The sequence below is a fragment of the Elgaria multicarinata genome, chromosome 11 (genome assembly GCF_023053635.1).
Source record: "Elgaria multicarinata webbii isolate HBS135686 ecotype San Diego chromosome 11, rElgMul1.1.pri, whole genome shotgun sequence".
Taxonomy (NCBI): domain Eukaryota; kingdom Metazoa; phylum Chordata; class Lepidosauria; order Squamata; family Anguidae; genus Elgaria; species Elgaria multicarinata.
This window is the reverse complement of record NC_086181.1, coordinates 27,384,332-27,405,250: the sequence shown is the minus strand read 5'-3', so window position 1 is coordinate 27,405,250 and position 20,919 is coordinate 27,384,332. Positions and strand designations below refer to the sequence as shown.

Sequence of the window (20,919 nt, the reverse complement as noted above, 5' to 3'; positions counted from 1 at the left end):
GGGGCAGCGTGCAAATGGCAGAGCGGGGCCGGACGCGTTGCAGACAGGAGGCGTGGGAAAAAGGCGGCGGCGGGGGGGCGACACCCGCATCTATTATGCTAATGAGGACGGGGGGCGGAGCAGGATTGTGAGCTCAGTGTTGGGGAGAGGAAGCGAACGGGGGGAAAGCCCGAGGAGGAGCCCGCTGGCTGCAGCAGCAGCAACGGCAGCAGCAGCAGCAGCCGGAGGAGGAGGAAGGAGGAAGAGGAGAGGGAGAATGCAGAGCCCCGGCAGCAGCTGACCCCGGGGGGGGAGCCCGGCCATGGCCTTCCTGGGGGGGCCCCGGCTCCTGGACTGGGCCAGCTCCCCCCCACACCTGCAGTTCAACCGCTTCGTGCTGACGGGCTACCGGCCGGCCAGCTCCGGGTCCGGCTGCCTCCGCAGCCTCTTCTACCTGCACAACGAACTGGGCAACATCTACACCCACGGTGAGCCGCTGCAGCGTCGCCTCCTGCGCCCGGCGACTCTGCCTCCCGCCCCCGTCCCCGATGATGCCCCCCTCCCGATCTTCATGGACAGACCGCCGGCCGTCCTGCAGGGCCCTCCCCGCGATTGCACCGGCTGGCCGGCCGCCACGCTCCAGCCCTCCGGGAGATGCCTGGCAGTGCAGCGGGCGCCCGGAGCTTCCCTTCCTTTTCTCCCTCCTGCTCCCTCGCCCTGGTGCATTTCGCCGTCTTCGCCTTGTCGATGATGATGATGATGATGATGATAATAATAATCAACGATGATGATGGGAATAGTAGTAATGCCATATTTCCTGCACCGGCTCCGAGTCACCCCCTTTCAGGGCCTGGATCTCCCCTTCTCCTCCTCCCGCCAAGGGCTTGGAAGACCCCTGCGCCCTATTTCCCTCGGTTCTTTCTTTGGGCTTCAGCTCCATTGCACACGGAGCCCGCTGTAGTTGGCACCCCAAGGCAATAGTGGCTCACGGGCCGTTAGAGGGGTCCCTGACTTTTCTTGCCCCCGTATCACCGTACATGCAACAACTCCATTGCAACAATCCCCCCCCCCAATGTGGGATTTTGATACACCCACATCCACCTCTCTCCTGCCCCGAGCCCTAACTTGTGTGCCCCCTTGACCCTCAAGGCCCATTCATTCTGCTTCCTGACGTCTGTGGTAAGAAGTGGCCCTACAAATGACAAAGACTGAAAGTTAATAACCCTTCTTCCCCCCCCCCCCCCCCGCGCTGCTGCCATAGGTGATCCTTTGCTAGAGTTCAGGTGAAGTTGTTGAGCTAAGCATGGCGGTAGTGGAGGTTTTGCCTTTGTACAGGCAGTGCCCGTTTTTCCCTGTAAAGGTTTCTATGGCAGCCTTAACTTTGTATTCTGTGTAGTTTTGTGGGCAAACAGCTGACTTCTAGCAGAATGGGGCCTGTCCCTGGTGCCTTTCCCAGTTTGAAAGGATCTTGGATAGCAGAGGAGGGAAGGAGCCTCTCCCAAAGGCCTTGGGGCAGATCGGGCAGGGATCTGCACCCTAGCGAGGGTCTTGCAGGTGCTCGGTTGGTGCAAGGCATGTTAGACTGGATGCAACGGCTTTGGCAAACCAGGGTCTCCTTGGCTCATTCGTTCAGTGGTTTTTGTCTGTGGCGAAAGCGAACAGGAACGGAGTGTGTTGGAATTTCCCCTCCATTCAGCGCTAAGCTTGAGTACCAGTGTAACGTCATTTGGCAAAACGCACAGGGTGCTTTTGTCATTGGTTTCAAAGAGAAACTACCTGGAGATGCACAACACGTTAGACTGCAAGCTCCACGCTGGGCCGGGTGGGTGTGAGTGATTATAAATTTGTGCTTGATCCTAACTATTTTTTATTTTATTTTTTGCATGGTGGGGTGGGGGGAAGAGCAAGGGGAGGCAGCAATGCAAGAGTTCTTGCTTTCTCCTAGAGGTTTGCTATTGCTGAGTAGATACATTCACAAAATGGACCTGCCCTCGCTATTGTAGTTTTTTTTTTTTAACCTGGCCATCTCGCCACACCTAGAGGTGTGAATCATTTTGTGGCATATTTGATGCTTAGGGTATGGTCTGAAGGCACCTGGTGAGGCAAGGTTACTCAAGCTAAGCAAGGCTGAATCTGGTCAGTGCCAGGATGGGCGACTTCTCAGAACACTGTATAAGATGCCCTGCGTTCTTAAGTGCAATAAATAAAAAAAGATCAACGCCCTTTATTTATTTATTTATTGCATTTCTATACCACCCAATAGCTGAAGCTCTCTGGGCAGTATAGAAATTTGGAATATGAAAAAAGTAGTGCACGTACATATATATGTAAGGCCTGGGTAACTTGGCAACCCACTGATGGTGGTGCATGTTATAGTATAACATTGTTATACTCTGGGTTAAACGGTCTGAATGCTTATACTCTGGGTTAAATTGGGGCCTAGGACCCCGGCCTCAAACTTCTACCCTGATGGCCTAGCACCGCTGCCCACTGACCTTTACACTCCCTGTTCTTGCTGCCTTCCTGGATGTTTCTGAGCTGGTTACCTATACATGGGAGATTCAGAACAAATAAAAGGAAGTGCTTCACACAGTACATAGTTAAACTATGGAATTCACTACCACAAATTGTAGTACCTCCAGTTTTGGAGGCAGTAAGCCTATGTAGACCAGTTGCTGGGGAACATGGGTGGGAGGGTGCTGTTGCACCTGTGTCCTGTTTTTGGGTCCCTGGTCAACATCTGGTTGGCCACTGTGTAAGCAGAATGCCGGACAAGATGGACCCTTGGTCTGATCCAGCATGGTTCTTAACATTCTTATGTACATGGCTGGTGGAGCTATTTGCCTTGCTAGGCCACAAATGGAGCGAACCTGTTTTAGGCTGAGGTTGGAGAAACTATAAGGTTGTGTCTAGTGCTCTTTGAATGTTGAAAGCACTTCATGGCCGATATCTCATCAATCCTTACAACAAACTTATTAGGTAGGCTAATTTTATTTTCTCTGTATTGGCTTTCCTAAGGGCATCTAGTGAGTTCCTGGTTGGAGTGGGACTTGAACCCGCAACTTCTCAGCTCACATTCTTGGCTACTGCCCTAGCTCTTCTATTTGAAAGGATGTCATGAACCTTGGGGGGAAAACCACCTTTTGCCAGGTCTCAATCCAGAGCTGTAGTGATAGCCCAGGTCTGTAGTCATAGCCCCTTCTGGAATATTCCAAGCTCCATTCCTGAATGTATACATAGCTTTCATTTTGTTTTTGTTTTTAAGTTTCTAGTCCTTGCTTGTGGAGATAGAAGGAAAACCATGCAGGCAGGGTTCCACCCACTAAGAAATGATGCAATTAAATAATTTAGACCTGTTAAGCTGCCTGTTAAAGCTGTTCTGGTTGTTTTGCAATGATTGCCCACCCCTTAATTTCTGGCTACAGGAACCTGTCCTAGAACCTGTCTTTTGAGGCCGGGACCCAACTCCACATTATGTGAAGTAATAATGTCTGTGTCCCAGACTGTGTTTTACGAGCACTTGATGCAGCCACTTTGCAGGAGTGAGTGCCTGGATGGGAGACCACCTGGGAACTCCATGTATGCCAACTTAAGTTTCACAACAGAAGAAAGGTGAAATATAAATGTACCAAATAATTAAATAAGAGTAAAGTACCCTTTGAGCATGTGCAGAGAGTGCCTTTGCCTCAGCACTGAGTCACCACAGAAATTCCTTACACACCACAGCTTGGGAGATTGAGACTGGTTTCCAGGTGGCTCTTCAGAAACTAAGCACTGGTTTTCCACTGTACCTTGTGAGAAATAATGAAGGGCCACGTTTACACTGCAGGCAAGTGCATTTGTCTGGGATAATAATAAGGGAAATGAGGCTAGTTGGGCAATCAAACAAGTTGTCGAAGGGGATTGCAGGGTCTTCTCTTCCTTGCTGTCCTTACGAGCCCACGGAGGGACCGGTTTTCCACTTAAGTTCCTTATGTGTCACCAACTGAAGTCCAACAAATAGTGCAAGCTGTAACTCGTCCTGGGTGAGTGAGCAAGTGGACAACTGGCTGCCTCAGGAATCCATTAGAAGCCCCGTTGGTCTGTTGAAACATTTTCCTGAGGGCTACAGGCCAGGCGAGATGTTTTCGCGATTTGTGTAGCTGTTTGGCAGGTCCCACCTCAACTCTTTCCTTCTCCTATTGCGGGTCTAGGAAAGAAGCCCTTAATGGAGAGGGGTATTAATAATATTGTCATTGTCATCATCATCATCACATTTATATCTAGCCCTTTTTCCTCTCACAAAGAACCCAAGGTGTCTTCCATTGTCATCCTCCTATTAATTTTATCCTCAGACAACAACCCTCTGAGGTCGGTTAGGCTGAGAGTCAGTGACTGGCCCAACATTAGCTAGTGAACTTCGTGGCTGAGTGTAGACTAGAACCTGGGTCTCCCAAGTCCCAGTCCAACATGCTCTCTTGAGTGTTGGTGGGGCTTCAGATACATCCCTAGCTGGCTTAGTTTGATTGAGATCTTTGATCCATCTAACCAAGTGTAGCCTCCTACGATTGACAGTAGCTCTGCAGGAACTTCAACAGGGGTCTTTCCCAGTGCTGCTACCTGGGATCCTTTCCCTTGGAATTGTCGATGTTGGTCTTATGGCCTTGTGCGTGCATAGCATGAACTATGGGCTATTCCTTGTCTCTTTGTGTGTGTCATTTCAGGTTACTTACAAGTTGGGGGTGTTGAGGGATGCTAGAAGTAGAAGGTGCGTACCTTTTTTTTATGCTTTACTACTGGAATAGGCTAATAAGTGGTTGAAGGTCACAGCGTGGGTCATGACCCCACATGGCAGGGACTGTCTTTTGCAGGATCTGTGAGTTTGGGGTCTTTGTTGGTGAGGATCTGTTTAGGTGGGAATGTTTCATTGTGAGGTGGTAAGCACTGTTTTGCTCACATGGTTTCATGTGTATCTCCATAACTATAAAAGCTAGAAACTTGCTTATTTAAAAAAAAAAAAAAACAGAAGAAGGAAAAAGCTTAGATTCTGAGGAACCTTGATTTTGTGCTAGGTGTCGCATTCTGCGTTTTTTCTCCTGCACTTCCACGGAATCAAGGCCTACCCGTAGCTCCCAGGCAGTACCCTCCTCAATTACCAGGCTTTTCGCTTGTGTTCCTGCACATGTCGACAACAAGAGCTGTATTGAAGAAGGGAATTGTTCTCGGCCTGCTGGTGTCAAACGAGGGCAAAGAGTAACAGGGAAACAGTTGAGCAATTATTGTTGTGCAAAGTGTTGACGGGCGGTTGGAGGCGTCGGTACCAATTTGCCAACCAGGCAGCTTTGAAATATAGTTGCACACTTCAAAGGTTCGAAGGAAGCGATAAAAGTAAGCAGTGTCTAGAGTGATGGTATGCCTGAGGGGTGTGTATGAGTGTTTAATGGATCAATAGCCCACAGAGAGGCCAGGTTTCCTGGTTCTCTTCCCAGAGCTAAGAAGGGAGTTGGGCCTGCTTGAGTAGATTTCACATCCCTAAACTGAGGGAATTCTTTCCACATGGGTTTGTTTGTCTGTTAAGGCAACACCTATGTCCCAGAATCCCTTGCAACATGCAAGGGATTCTGGGAAATGTGAGCTGTTGGCCAGGTCTGTTGAGCCGAACTGTCATCCCACATAAACTGAGCACACCCAAAACACATGTACTGCTCCCTTGCCTGGACGTTCAGGGAACTTGTCCACCATTTTCCAACTTTCTCCTCAAGGAACACGGGGAGGGGAGCAGTTTCCAAAGCTGCTGGTTTAGAGGAATGTCTGTGAGGCATATATGAATCAGAACATCTTCGTTCAGAAAACTGTAGATGTTTGCTTCAAAGAAGCCTTGAGCCAAGGAAGTTGTTATACCCCTATTCTGCTGAGCCAGGTGGAATAGTGTGTGTGTGTGTAAGCTTGCTTATGCCAGCTTCCCAGGGGAATTGCCTCGTGGATACCATGCAGCTAGTTTGGCAGCGTCAACAGGGTGGGGATCTCCAGGGAACAGCATGTTCCAGACACCTGGGATCTGCTTGGCAGCACCAACGCCCAAGGCTGGGTCCCGAGGAAGCCAAAGGTGGAAATTGAAGCGGAGTCGGAAATGAAAAACTGCCGCACTGGATTGGGCCAAAGGTCGATAGGAACATAGGAAACTGCTTTTTACTGAGTCAGGCCATGGTCCATCCACCCTAGTATGGTTAACAGCGACCCTCCAGAGTTTCAGGCAGGATTCTTTCGTAGCCCTACTGGGGATCGAACCTGAGATTTTCTACATGCACCTCTGAGCTATATCCCCTCAATCTAGTCCAGTGCGACTGAGAAGCTCAAAAGCAGAGCATGGAAGTCACTCGTTTTGTCCCTATTTATTTAGTCCTGGCAGGTATACTGCCTCTGCAGAGGTGAGGTTCCATTTAGCTCTTCTGGCCAATAGATGTTGGATGTGTGCTGCTGCTTCTTTAGTTTGACCAAAGCTGAGCCCCGCTTCTACCGATTAGTCGAGGCCTGGGCTCAGTGGAAGAGCCATTACTTAAGTCTGCAAGGACTTCAGTTTCACTTGGTATCTCTTGTGTGATGAGAGCCAGTGTGGTGTAGTGGCTCAAGTGTTGGACTGGGAGTCGGGAGATCCGGGTTCTAGTCACCACTCAGCCATGGAAGCCCACTGGGTAACTTCGGGCCAGTCACAAACTCTCAGCCCAACCTACCTCACAGGGTTGTTGTTGTGAGGATAACATGGAGAGGAGGAGGGTTATGTATGCCGCCTTTTGTTCCTTGGAGGAAAAAAGGCAGATATAAATGCAATAAATAAATAAAGCTCTTGTTAAGGACGGGTGGGCAACATGCAGCCCCACCAGGCCTTTTTTTTTTTGGCCTCCACTGCCAAAATACAGCAGTAGGGGAAAGCAGCAAGATAGCTCCCTTTTTTAAGGAGAAAAGGCAGCAGGGGGCTCTGGGGGCAGGGGGAGCAATGCACCCCCCCAACCCCTAGGCTAAAGGATAAGCAAGCTGAAAAAGACTCTCCCTGAGACCTTAGAGCAGCCTTCGTCAACCTGGGGCGCTCCAGATGTGTTGGACTACAACTCCCAGAATGCCCCAGCCAGCTCGGCTGGCTGGGGCATTCTGGGAGGTGCAGTCCAACACATCTGGAGCGCCCTAGGTTGAGGAAGGCTGCCTTAGAGGGAACAATACCATTCTTAAAACATTGAAGTTTGCTTCAGTTCTGCATTGTCGATCCTGCCTTGAGCACGGGATTAGACTCAATGACCTACAAGGTCCTTCCAACTGTGAAATTCTCTGACTTGGTAGAAGACTGCCTTGTGTGTGTCCATGAGAGCCCCGTTTCTCTAGTTGAGTTAAGCTCTCTTTCCTCCCCTCGCAGAACCCAAGAGTCCTGCTGGGAATTACCTTTCCAGCTCCCGTGAGTTAAGCGCTGTTGATCCTGGCTAATCCAGGCACAGAGAGAGAGAGAGAGAGAGAGAGAGAGAGAGAGAGACACTCTGTTCTCCTGGCTGCCCTCCGTTAAGAACTGGGGGCAGGGAACTGATGTGAAGACACGGTTCAGGGGATTAGATGGGCCTGCTTCTGTGCTGCCCAGGAAACCTCCCCCCACTTTCCCCCACTTTTTAAAGTACTTAATGCCCTCCACTTCTAAAGATTCTGAAGGACACAGGGAGCAGGAATATTTCCCAGGTGAGAGGCAGATAACGGATAGAAACCAAATGTCTTTGGCCCTTTCCTCTTGGCTACCCTTTGTTAGGTCACGAGTCCCCCATTTGTTCTAAGAGCTAGAGAATGGATGGACTCCACATCAGTGGCAAGTTTAAGATGGGGCTTTGGGGCAGATGTCCCGGGTCCCACTCTGTAGAATGAACAGAAGGGCCCCCAATCACACCTTACCACATTGGGAAGTACTACTATTTAAAGAGCCCCTTCCCAATAAGAGCAGAGTCTAAAATGGCCAAAGTGCACTGCTTCTGTGAGTGTCTCTACAGTAAGGAAAATCACATTGTTTACTTGCAACTTTTGTACTTCCTGGTTCTTTGGCGCGATTGTTATGGGCTTCATTACGCAGGAGGAGAGGGGCGACAAGAGGTTTGAATTGAATACTTCCCTTCTATTGAGTTCTCTTGAGACAGCACTATCCAGTGGCGGAAACTCCTGCTGTTTCCTGGCTATTACCACTTTAAAAGGGGTTCTTTTTATCCTGGGATTTCCGCAGGAGACGTCCTGGTTGTTTATGATGTCATGTAATCCACCCGAAAACGTCCGTGAGTGGCCAGTCACCCTTGTTTAGAGGAGCCCAGTAGCTCAGTGATGGCGCACCTACTCTGCCTGCAGAAGGTCTCAAGTTTGATCCCTGGCAGCTCCAGGTAAGGCTGCGAAAGACTGCTGCCTAAAATCCTGGGTAGCCTCTGCCAGTGATACCCCGCCAGTCCCTGTAGAGGAACTGATGGCCTCACTCTGTCTATAGACAGCTTCCTATGCCCTAAAGGCCCCTCTGTCTTGCTTCTCTCCTTGAGAGTTGCTATTGATCTTGGTTGCCCTGGGAAACATAGCAGGGACTGGGTGTGCTTCTCGTTTGGATGTAGTGGTTAGTGTATTGGGCTGGTACTCGAGAGATCAGGCTTCTAGTCAACCCTCGGCCATGACGTTCACTGCGTGACTTTGGGCCACTTCTCATGCCACAGCCAGTTCCTGGATCTTTTAGCCCTGGAATTGGTGGGCGCACATGGGAGCAAGTGTGCTGCCCCTGGCCTGCTTCCGCTCACTTGCCTGCTTCCGCTTTCCCCGATGGTCTTGCTCAGCATCTCTTAGTCTTCTTCCAGGATTCATTGGAGATGGTGCACCTGTCTTTCAGGCTTATCTCTCCCGTCATAAGGGCGAGATTTATTTTTAACTTAAGAACTGTAGGGTGCTAAATTTTGCGCTGGATGCCAAATGTTGCACTTGTGTAGTGCATTTGTTTCTTCATTTTTAAATTATTTTTATTTATGTTATGTTTTTATCGCTTCCTTCCTCCAAAAGGTTAGCATGGCATACAATGCCCTCCCTTTGTCCTTATCCTCACAAGGAAGCAGAGAACCCAAGAAAAAATGGGGAAACAAATGGGGGGAAAAACTTGAAGACACACACACATTTCTTTCCAGGCAGTTTTGGAAAATTGGGGTGAGGCAACTTCCCGCCCTGTATTATTACATCCCCCCGCCCAAGCCTTCACATCTCCACTCTTCACACAACAACCCTTTGAGGTAGGCCAGGCTGAGACGCAGTGACAGGCCTAAGATCAGCCAGTGAGTGTTGTGTCTGAGTGGGAATGTGGACCTGGATCTCTCCAGTTTTAGTCCATTACCGTAAGCAGGACGCTTTGCAGACATGTGGAAATCAACGCCCTGCAACTGAGGACCAGGGGAGTGGGAAACACTGGCATTTTGATAAGCGGATCGCTGGCCAGCGAACATGGATGCAGCACAGAAAGTAAGTCGGCCTTCCCAGCGCGGCCAGAGGACTGTGAGGACCCTGGAGACATCGGGGTGGACCCGACAGGAAACGTTGTGGCTGAGTTGGGAGCTTAGGAGGTTTTGTGTTGCTGAGAGGATATGGCAGCAATCCCATGCTCAGCTGGAAGGGAAGGCAGCCGAGTGGGTAATGTGAGCTGTTCCGGATTTTCTTGACCCTGATGACATTGTGTGGCCAAGAGGTAGAATGAGGACATTGGGCGGGACGTCCCCCCTCCCCACCGTTTCCCCCTGCAAGTGGCTAAAAGTAAGACTGAACTCACCCAGCCCCCTTTGCCTCGTATTCAAATAGTGTGAGGGAAGCAATACCATCCTTGTAGTAGCTTGTCACAGCTACAAACCCTTTATATAGTGCTCCCAGTCTTGCGCTTGCATTCTGCCCAGTGAGAGACGAGCAACGTTTTTACTCCCCTTTCACAGATGGGGCACTGAGGCCCAAAGCCTGCCATTCTGCCAGGACTTTGCAGAGTGGGAAAGGCATTCGTATTTACTTGCTTTTTATTTAAAAGATCTCCATCCTGCCTTTCAACTTTTTTTTTTTTTTAGACATGCTTACAAATGTAATTTTTGATGCAGTATAAGACTTCCGCAAGCGGATAAATCAAATATGCAGCCTGTCAAATTAAATAATACATCCTCAAAACAAATAAATAGGCCGATGGTTGCTAAGGGGAGGTCAATATTAATGGCTGTTCAAGGCCTAAGAGAAGAGGGTGGACTTAATATGGTGCCTGAATGAAGATTGTGCCCGGCAAATTTGAGGGAAGCCTGGGTGCATGTGTATGAACTGTTGTGCTGCCACGAAGCAGGCCTTATCTCTGGTAGCTATCTGCCTAACCTCAGAAGGTCGGGGAACCCAAAGTAGCATCTCTGTACTCCCTCACTGGATCAAGCCAAAGGTTGATCTAGCCTTGCACGCTGTCTCTAACAGGGAACAGCCCGATAAAGCTCCCAAATCCCCTGTTGGACCCCAACATCTGGGAATCAGTGATAGATTTCCCTTGAAGATGGAAGGCCCACTTTTTAATTACTATGTTCCGGCCTTCCTTTACTTGGTGCCTTCCTGACATGTTGGACTGCAACTCCCATCATTCACTGGCTAGGGATGGTGGGAGCTGTAGTCCAACACACCTGAAGAGCACCAGGTTGGAGAAGACTGGTCTTATCCACTGGGGGTTGGGGGGAAACTAAGCTAGCAGTCTTTGCTGCATCTTCTGGCAATTCGGCGTGAAGAAATACACCCCTTCTGTTTGTAACTTGTGGCCAAGGGATGGCAAATGCTCTTGCTGCATGTACCTTTCCCCCCTTGGCTCCTCTAGGGAGTGTTGCCCCTTCCCACCTTCTATTTATCCTGCTAGAACTGTATTTTATTTAGCTTCTTCCAGAGAGCTAATGATGATCCTATTACAGGCTCAGCTCTTTTCTATCTCCTCCCCCACTCCTCTGCCCTTCCATCCAGCCGGGGGTGGAGGTGTGGTCCAGCATCATGGGGGCTCCAGGAAGGAGGGCAGATCCTGTCCCAGAGATGCTGAAATAGCAGCACCTGGCCTAAGTGGCTTACACTTTAGCAGCTGACCTCTGAGATGGCCAGGAGAGCCTGGACTGAACTCTCGCCAGTGGGGGGGGGGGGGGGCTTGGGTATGGAAAAACCAAGCACGAATCCTCTTCCTCTCCAAATGGATTTGGGCAGTTGGTCTTTGTTTTCCCCTTCCTTTCCTCATTCCCCCCCTTTCCTCCCAGTGCTTGTGCCATCAGTTGGGGGGGAAATACCTAGACTGTAATCTGTTTTGGGCAGGGGCCTGTGTCTCTCTTACTCTGTAAACCACTGTGTTCCCTATAAATGAAGACAGGGCCCATCTCTCTGGAAACTAAAGTTGCTTGCGTTGAAGCTGTAGGAAGGACTGAGGTATAATGAAAGAAGAGCCGGGGGGCAGGGGGAATTCCTGCCCCTTGAGAGAGAAACACTGGGATCTCAAGTGCCAGGGCTGCACGGTCTGTCTTCCCCTGCCCAAGTTCCTCTCTGGCTCGGAGCATGAAATCATGACTGTTTAATGTTACACGGTCTTGACGCTTCCGGGTCGGTTATCCGATCAGCGACATGTCCCAAGGGAGGAGAGCGTGGCTGGGATTGTGCTTCTGTGACAGGTCAGGAAGCGGGCGGGCACAGAAATGGAGAACAGGAGATGCAGGGAAAAGAGAATGAATGGAGGAAATGGGAGGACAACTGGAGACCCCCTTTCCTTAGTTGCTCTTTCTAGGGACTGGAGACAGAAGGGAGGTGAAAGACGTGTTTCAAATCGGTCCTCCCCAACCAGATGTATTGGACTGCAATTCCCATCATTCCCAGCCAGTTGCAGGCCAGCACATCTGGAGGGGGAAAGTCTACTTCAAATGCTGCTCCCTGACCCACCCTCCGCACCTCACTGAGGTGTGTGAGTGGGGGGAAATGTCTCCTGTGTCCTTTTGAAGCAGGTCTCTGAATGTGTTTTGAGAAACCCATACAAGTATTTGCCCTGAGGCAAAATATTCTTGGAATTGACCGAGACAGAAAAAGGCGGCCAGGTTGGAAAGTTTGCCAGATTTTGCTAGAAGGCTCTTGTAACTTCAGTGATTGGTAGTACAATGGCACAGCCCTGTGCATGGCACAGTTATCAGGATTTTGTGTGCGTGTGCTTATTTTTTTAATCTAAATTTTGTGCCTGATATAGCTGAATTCTGAAAACATCTTGCATACATAATCTTCCCCCCCTTCTTCCTGACAATCATGTGGAAGGGGGCAAAGATATAAGCAGAGGCCCTGCCCCGTCCCCTGAATTCTGGCATCTGAGTCCTTGCTACTGGTTCCTTACACACCTTTACGCTAATGTATATGTATCTAACACATTTTTTGTATCTTGTCCTCCTTCCTCCCACCCCTCAAAACAGAACTTAGGGCAGCATATGTGGGACTGTCCCATTTTCTGCTCACAACAACCCTGTAAGGTAGATTTAGGTCTGATAGAGATGGGCTTGTCCATGGCCAATCAGTGTGCTTTGTGGCTAGTTAGGAGTTTGCACCCCTCCCTGCCATCCAAATTTGACACTTGACTTGCTGTACCATACAAGTACACATAAAGTCTTAAGGGCTAGGGACTTGCTTTTTTAAAATAAAGGCTGAGATTCTTTGCACTCTGAATTCTGCACCCAGAGGTCCAATGCTGTAGCGCAGTTTTGGAATCTATACAACCTTGGCAATTATTCCCCTGCTCCTGGTAAGATTTCTATTGGTCATTTTATAAAAAAATATCCTTAATATACTTTTCTTGTGTTCCTACTCCCTCCATGTTGGGCAGCATCCTGCTTGAGGACTTCATATCAGGTCTTGGGCAGTGCCGTTATTTCTTGGGGTGCGGATGTGAGGGGAATGGCTACTTGGCATCTCCCTGTAAGGTAAAAACATCCTCTTTTGGCCCTCTAGGTACTAAGTTGCTGCATGGCTTGTTTACATGGATTTGGCTGCATTTTGGAGGCATCTACCTTTGTGCAGCTGGCGCTTGGGTTCCACAAGCCTTGCCGTCAGCAGAATGCACAGTTGCCAGTTATTTGCTGACACTGCTTCCCTGTTTGTCCTTGGTGCTGTCACCTCGTCAGGTGGAGCTGCTGAGAACCAGCAAGGGTTCTGCGGCCGGTTTCTCAAAGCCCCAGCGCCCTATAGCAGGGGCTGTTCCTCAGCTCCAGAACCCCAAGCTCTTGGATTTCAATCCCTGCTGACTGAGGTGACTGACTGTGCTCAGTGGTACAGCAAAGGCTTTGAATGCAACATTTCCATTCCTGTTTTTTGTTTTTGTTTTTCATTTAGGGCTGAGACAGACTCCCACTACCAGTCAGTGAAGATCAGGGATGGGAAACTTTTGCGGCCCTGAGGGTGCATGCAGTGACATTTGGTAAATCGGCGGTGCGGGGGGGCTCACATGCACAGGATGTGATGGACGGAGGGGAGCCTAAAGGTTCTCTCCATCAGGATCGCTGCGGAGAGACTGAAAGCTTGTTTCTTCCCAACCATTGATTCCTTTCGGATTTGCTATTTCCCCACTGATATCGCCAGCAGAGAAACAGTGATACTGGCTGCAGCGGGTTCAAATGTGCTGGGGAAGAAAGCACTCGCAGAGGGCTCTCTTGCCAGACGTCGTAGTCAACAACAGGGTGGTTATCCGGTGGGATTGTTCATTCCATAGTGTTGTCAGAGATATGGCCCACCCTCTTTTTAAGTGATGGGCCTTAGCTGTGGTACAGCCACTGTGGTGTCATGGTCAAGTGAGTCTGACTAGGAGCAAGGGAGACCTGAGTTCAAATCTCCACCTCTCAGCCATGAAGCTCACTGGTTGACCTTGGGGGGCAATTATCATCTTTCCTCTTAACTTACCTCAGGGTTGCTATGAGGATAAAATGGGGGGGGGGGGGTGGAGTGAGAGAACTTCTCTGGCCTTTGAAGAAGGGTGGGATAAAAATGTAATTGTAACCCTGTGCAGTGCAGCCCTCTGGTAAAAGGCTGGGAGCTCAGGCAGGGCAGGGAAGAGATGTTCTGAGGAGACTGTGAAGAGCAGCCAAGCAACCAAGAAGAGACATGCTAAGGAAGCCTTCTTTAACCTGAGGCCCCCCAGAGGTGTTGGATTGCAACTCCTATCATTCCCAGCCACTCTAAGGAGTACTGAGAAAAGACAGCAGTAGCGTTCTGTGTTCCCACCATCAAGATTCGGCAGCTGCTCCACCACATGTCGGTGACTGAGGCCTACAGCTACCTTGGAGCCTTGGATTGTAGAACCAGACAGAGATTAAAAGAGTACCCCACACTTTTGGATCCTATAGTTACTGGACTCCATCTCCCCCCCTTCAAGTGTTTATTCCTTTTGAATAACAAAGAGTCTTGCAACACCTTAAAGATGAGCAAATTTATTGTGGCGTGAGCTTCCGTGGAACACAGCCGACTTCCCCAAGATTCGTGAAGTGTTAAGCATGTGTTCCACGTCATGCACTTCTGATGAAAGGTGCTGTAGCCCATGAGAGCTTTTGCCATAATCAGTTTGTTAGTCTCTGAGGTAGCCAAAACAACAGAGGTTTGCGGCACGTCAGACGAACATGGCTACCCCTCTGGAAATTATTCCTTTTGAATGTTCCCCTCGCTTTCCTCCTGCCTGCTTCCCCAGTAAATGAATCCTAGTTCTCGATTTGTATTGATTCCAATAAGTTGCTCACTGGTTTCCTTTTCTACACCCAGTTCATGGAACAGGAGTCCTGGTGGGCTGGAGGCACTCCATGCTATTCAAAGCAGCCTATTCCCTGCCCCACTCCATCCCATGACTGTGGGGAACCAGGTTCTGTGATTCCCAGCACCTGGTAGAGTTGCTGGTAGGGAAGCTGGATTTTTATAGTAAAAAAGGGGCTAGGCTCAATCTGCTGCAACTCCACCAAAAAGGAATCTTGAGGAGGCGCTGAACTGAGAAAGGCCTCTGGCTGAGTTGTCAGAGTTGCTACCATTCGGAGTAGGCAATGCTGGTCTAGATAAACTAACAATCTAACTCTGTGTAAGGCGGCAGGGGTGCCGCCTTACACAGAGGCCCACGTGGACCTCAGGCCCACGGACCAACTCTGGGCCTCCTTGCTCCATAACTGGCCCCCAGGTTCTCCAGAAGGACATGCCCCCTTCCCATGGCCACCAGCCCTTTTTCATGACCACTGACTGTTTGGTGGCTTGTTGGCTTCTGTGCATTTTTTACCACTTTCTAAAAGGGTCGAGACGCCTCTTCTAAGTCTTGAGACGCAGCATGCTGGTAGTTTTTGCGTTTTTGGCCTCACCCCCTTGGCCTTCAGTTCTGCTCCCGAGAGGTTGTCCTAAACTGAATTTGGCCTTCAGCCTGAAAAAGATTCCCTATCCCTGGTGTAAGGCAGCTTCATTCGGTCCCCCCTGACGCTTCACAGGAGAGCAGAGAAGCTCCCATTCTCCATCCAACTCTGGCAGCAATGGGTTTAAGGTTCATCCCTCCTTTCCTGGCCTGATCTTTGCATCTTTGCCAGTTGCATGACTTCAAATTCAATAGGTACGAGCACACCTTTTTCCTTCTTTTGCGTCACGGAGTTGCAGTAAGCGAATAAAGAGCCTCCCCTTGCATTTCTCAGCCTCATCTGTTGGTGCAAGTTAACGGTCAAGGGAGTGGGGAGAGGCAACTCTAGCACTGTAAGGTTGCTCAGTTATATATAAGGTTATCATTTTCCCCTCCCCTTTTTTGTGTCCCAACTTGAAGCTTTGTGCTTTTAACATGTGTCAGGCAGAGGTTGAAATAGGGTCAGGTTTTACTGGGCAGAAGAAATGTAGTGATTTGGGGATGGGATGGAGAGTTCACCAACTAACTTTCTGCTTGCTGTGCTACTGTTAAAGCAGTTTTCCCCAGGGGGAGGGGAAACGGTTGGCAGTCCTTCTGGGTGGCAGTGGCAGCAGCAGCTCCAGGTTGTGTCTCTAGCTCTGGGCTACGTGACACAGGCCTCCCGGGACTAGCTGCTGACTCAGTCTCCCTTCGGCTCTCGCTTCTGTTTCTCTCTGAAAGAGAATTTCTGACTTCTTAATGAACTCCAAGGGGGTGTTTATCACGGTCCTAATTGAGATCTGGCTTCGGGCAGCCTCAATTAGCACAGTAATTGGGCTCAGGGAGATGTAATCTGTTTGTGTAAAGCTGCAACCTCTGGGGGAAAGGGGAGAGTGAGGCAGGCCAGGGCGAAGATGGGGTGGCTGCATCCACAGGTCGGGAATGAAGTTGCTGCATTTGGGGAAAGGGGAGAAAAGGACATCCAGCCTGCACCACGGAGAAGGAACATGACATTCCCCTCCCTGGCCCCTTATAATAGTTTAGGAATCAGCAGGGATAGGGAAGGAGGCCCTTGAGTCCAGCTCTCATTATCCCTGACTCTGGGCTATGCTGGCTGGGGCTGATGGAAGTTGGATTCAAACAGCATCTGGAGGGCCAGATTCTACACTCCTCCAGGATAGCTCCTTGAATTATTTTCTCTGTCTCTCTAAACATGCACCACAGCAGTTCCTAGATTAAACAGATTTGGGAAATTGCAGGTGGGTTCCACCCCATTCAGACTTTTCCTGCTATCCTCTGTGCTCTCTTCTGAGGAGATCCCAGCTTCCCCCAAAGCAATGTTTTGTAAGGAGTGGGAGGAGTTTTAACACTTTGCATTTCTCCTACTGTTCTTGCTCCTCTTTTTTGCCTGGTATTGCATAAACTCTATCAAAGGTTGTCCACCACTTCAGATAAGTCCGAGCAGATCGTTCTCGCCCAATGCTTTCAGTGTGTTTCCTGGTGCTGATTTGTTGACAACTGGGTGGTAGAAACAGGATGTGGTTGGAGGCAAGAGATTATGTCAATAGGGTATGTGTGAAGGAAGTGGGATGTTAGGGACCCAGAACTAAAGAAAAATATGTGGGAGACAACTTTTAGGTTGATGCGTAATATGGGAAGAATTGAGTGGTTTACAAGAAGGGGAAGAGATTTCCAATGCTGTCCCTAGTTAGAGAAAGGATACTAGGACAGCTTTACTCTTGCCTTTCTCCCTCTTTTTCAGGTATCCCTCTACTGGGGTGTCTCTTTGTGCTGCCGTTGACCATTCCATGGGCCCGAATCTCAGTTTTATGGCTGGGAATAGCGCACTACTTGGCTTGCATCTTTCCACAGCTGGGCAGCGTGCTCTACCACCTCTTCATGAACCATGAGGGAGGCCCTGTTGTCTACCATACCTTGCTCACCCTTGATATGTGTGGGGTATGCATGGTCAACACCTTGGGTGAGTTAAAAGTGACCCCTGCCCAGCTTATGGGGATGTGTTTACTCTGCTGGAGGTAGTGACAGTTCCTGAAAAACTGGAGGGGTATATTATTACTATTAATGGGGGACAGTGGTTGAACGAATGACAACTAGTTGAGGGAGTGGATGCTGGAACAAGGCATAATTCTGCAATGGATGCCATTTAGTTGCTTTGTACCAGGTCAGGCCACGGCCATTGTACTCCACTACAGCAGCTCCACACAGGTCATTCACGTCATTTGCTACTTGATCCTTCTAACCGGACATTTATTTATTTATTTATTTAATATCTCTTCTCTGCTTTTCCAGACTGGGATCTTCCCAGGATGGCTTGCAATATAAAACAGTAAAATTCAATATAAAAATTATAAGAGCGCCTTAAAACGTGGTGTGTGTTTTTAAAATTAAGTTTCTTAAACTAAAATACTTCAAATATTAAACCGCAACAAACCTTTTTAACAAAAATCCAAAAAGAATAGATGTTTTTAAAACCCTCTTTAAAAGCATGCCCAGAAGAAGCCAGTAGTATCTCTCTTTGGAGGGAATTTGATCTGGGATGGGGCCACCACTAAGAAGTGTCTCTCCCTCTCTCGCTTGCTCTCGTGCCTGCCAGCTTTACTGATCTTAGTGATGGGCCAATAAGTAAGGCCTACAAAAACAGGCAGGTTTATATGGAGATGTCAGGGATTGAGTCTGGAATTTTCTCCATATAAAACATGCTCTACCATTGAACTGCAGGCCTCCCCACTTGTTCTGGGAACACAATTGGATTGAAACATGTTTGAGGTGAAAGTGGCTTAGAGTCTGAAGCTGTATGGGACAAATTGAATCCGCTATGGTAGTGAAAGACCAAAGTTTATTAGGTGGTAGAAATCCTGGAGGAAAGTATAAGAAGGCAAAAGAGCTAGGATCGGGTCAGACATAGACTAGAGGGATTTAGAGGAGGCTTAGAGAGTCAGTAGGTCTGTCCTGAGAGGGTCTGGAGGGCAGCACAAATGTCTCAGTGTGCTAGAAACTAGCCACACAAATTATGATTAGCATTTGCTTTTGTCTGTAATGTTCTGGTGGATTGACTGCCTTGTTTCTCTTTCCTGCAGGTGCTCTGCCAATCATCTACTGCACGCTGGCCTGCTCCCCAATTCCCCGCACTATCGCCCTGCTAGCCTACAGTGGCTTGTCAAGCTATGGCATCTTTTGTGCAGTGACTGCGCGCTCCAGCGTCCGGCGCCTGCGATCCTTTGCCTGGCAGGCCATGTTCCGCTTCTTCTTCTTCTACCTGCGCTGGGTGGGACTGGGCACAGGCCACCCTTCCTCTCTGCGTTCATACCTCATAATGGACGGCTTGGCCTTTCTCGGGGGCGTCATCAACATCTCGAGGGTGCCCGAGCGCTGGAAGCCGGGCCATTTTGACTACTGGTTCAACAGCCATCAGATTATGCACGTGCTGGTGGTGGTCAGCATCCTCTATCTCCACTGGGGAGTAGTGGCTGATCTACAGTGGATCGGCAACTATGTCTGCCCGATGGAGTGACAGTCTTGTGTCTGGACCCAGCCCTTCCACAGAAGAACCCCACTGATTGAGAAGTGGGAGACTTCTGATGTGTGGGCCATGAGTTTAAAGTCTTCTACAAGGGCTGAAGTGGAAATGGAAGTACATGTGTACAACTTGGAGAAAACCTACTTAGAACAGGGTGTTTTCTTCTGGGCTTATGGTTTCCCATTGGTTCAACACACCCACGCATATATAGGATTTGGATACTTCTGGGTCTTTAACAATGGATTTCCATTGGTTGAGGTGCTTCTAGATAAGCTAGTGGTGTTCAACTGTTCTTCCAAATTACCACCGTGAGGGTAGGCGATAAGCGGTATTTGGTTAATGGTTTGGCTTGCTGACCTACGTTCATAACTTGTGGGGAGTTGTCAATTGCACTAGTGAAGGTTCTTTGTTACCTTCAGTCTTTTGCATCAATTCTCGTCAGCTGTAGGTCTTCCTGTCATCGGAGCTAGACTTCCATTGGCTTTGGTGGTGATTCAGGAAGAATACCATGGCTTGGACAACACTTTCACCTCATTTGATGGTGAAATATGCACTGGGAGAAGAGGGATTTAGTAGAAGACGCTTGTTTTGAGTACAGCTTCTCTGCTTTATAGAGACAAGGTATTTAAATAGACTTTTATCCAGGTATCTTTCAGACACCATGCAATATTTTCTTATTTTTTAAAAGGGCTGGTTAGACACCTGGGTATCAAGGTCTGCACAGAGTGGTGCTGATGAGGACCTGGTGGAAAGAAATGGTGGGATGCAGCTAGCCAGTTTATTACAGGTGGGATGCTCTGTATGCATTTAATTTGCTCTGAAATGACTTGAAGCACTGAACCAGCTCCCCCCCCCCCCACACACACACCACCTCTACCAGAGGGGTAATTAGGGGCCTTGAAACTGAATTGGGGTGGAAGTTGAGGAGTCCAGGTTTCCCATTCTGGTTGTTTTCACCAAATTTGGGACCATGGCTTCTTTGCAGCATGCCTCAGTTTTCCATTTGTCTCCTGGTGGAGGTGTCTGGGGATCAACCCTGAATGTCGATTCTTGGGTTGCCCCCCCCCCCCCCCCTGCTTCCCCAACTATACTTTGGCAAGAGCAGGTGCTTTCCAGAGCTTAGTTTAGCATGAACTTGGAAGAGCTCTTTCTATTCCATTTCTTGTTGGCTGTTGCTGCTGCAACTGCAGTAATCACTAACACAAAAGTGAGCTGCTGCTACCTTCCCCTTTCTTACTGCCCTTCGTTGGCTAGGATGCCAGTTCCCCTTCTTCCAGACTTCAGTTCACTTCCCTCACTGACCTCTTGAATTGGTCCGGCTGGTCCATCCTGAAGATCTCACTTTTGAGTTCTGTTTCTTAAATGGAATCATCAGGTTGATTCTTTATTCTGAAGAAAGTATTTAACTTGGTTTTAAACTTGGGTCTGTGGTCAGTAACTAGATTTCTAGGAGGGCTGTTTTCATAGTCGGGGTGGAAGTTTTGAGGCCCAAATAGCATTTTGGCAAGCTCTTTTACCATCCCTTCACACTCCTCTTGCCCCCAGGTTAGGAACTGGGAGGCCAGGCATTCCCCTCAGGTGCCTGAATTTGGCCCAGGACCCTTCAGCTGCTCACCGATAATTTAGGTACGAGTGAGGCTAAAATAAATAACTCAAATGAGGCTAATATAAATAACTCAGTACAATTGAGGCTAATATAAATACGTTTTTTTAAAAAAAACAAAACTATTTTGGTTGTCATAGTAGGCCCTAGCCCTCTTCAGCATCTGGACTCTTGAGGGTTATGGTGTGGCCCGGATTTTAATGTAAGTGGTCCCTTCACATGGAGCTTGTTTTATGTCAGAAATTTTTAAATCGCCTGGGTTTTTGGGTGGGTGGGTGGGTGGGGGGTGGCCTCAAAAAAATGCACCCAAAAGAGTTTATGAAAATAAGTAACCCAATCCATATTTGGTGACCCTTATAAATAAATTTAAATTCAACAGACATATTTACCTAAGTTACAATAGTGTGACTTTTAAAAAGCCAGCTGTAGAAGACATTCCTC

At 48.9% G+C, this 20,919-nt stretch overlaps 1 protein-coding gene across 1 annotated transcript; it reads left to right on the top strand.

The window, feature by feature from the left end:
* Positions 1-242: 242 nt before the first annotated feature.
* On the top strand, positions 243-20,732 carry PAQR4 (progestin and adipoQ receptor family member 4). The gene is made up of 3 exons (XM_063137689.1): positions 243-467; positions 17,100-17,318; positions 18,436-20,732. Exons 1-3 carry the CDS (start codon positions 302-304, stop codon positions 18,867-18,869), a joined length of 819 nt encoding a protein of 272 aa, XP_062993759.1. The 5' UTR covers positions 243-301; the 3' UTR covers positions 18,870-20,732.
* The last annotated feature ends 187 nt before the right edge of the window (positions 20,733-20,919 follow it).

Coding starts and splice junctions, on each gene's coding strand:
- PAQR4 (XM_063137689.1), top strand. CDS start 302: ATGGCCTTCCTGGGGGGGCCCCGGCTCCTGGACTGGGCCAGCTCCCCC. Junction 468..17,099: donor GGGCAACATCTACACCCACG/GTGAGCCGCTGC, acceptor CCTCTTTTTCAG/GTATCCCTCTACTGGGGTGT. Junction 17,319..18,435: donor ATGCATGGTCAACACCTTGG/GTGAGTTAAAAG, acceptor TCTTTCCTGCAG/GTGCTCTGCCAATCATCTAC.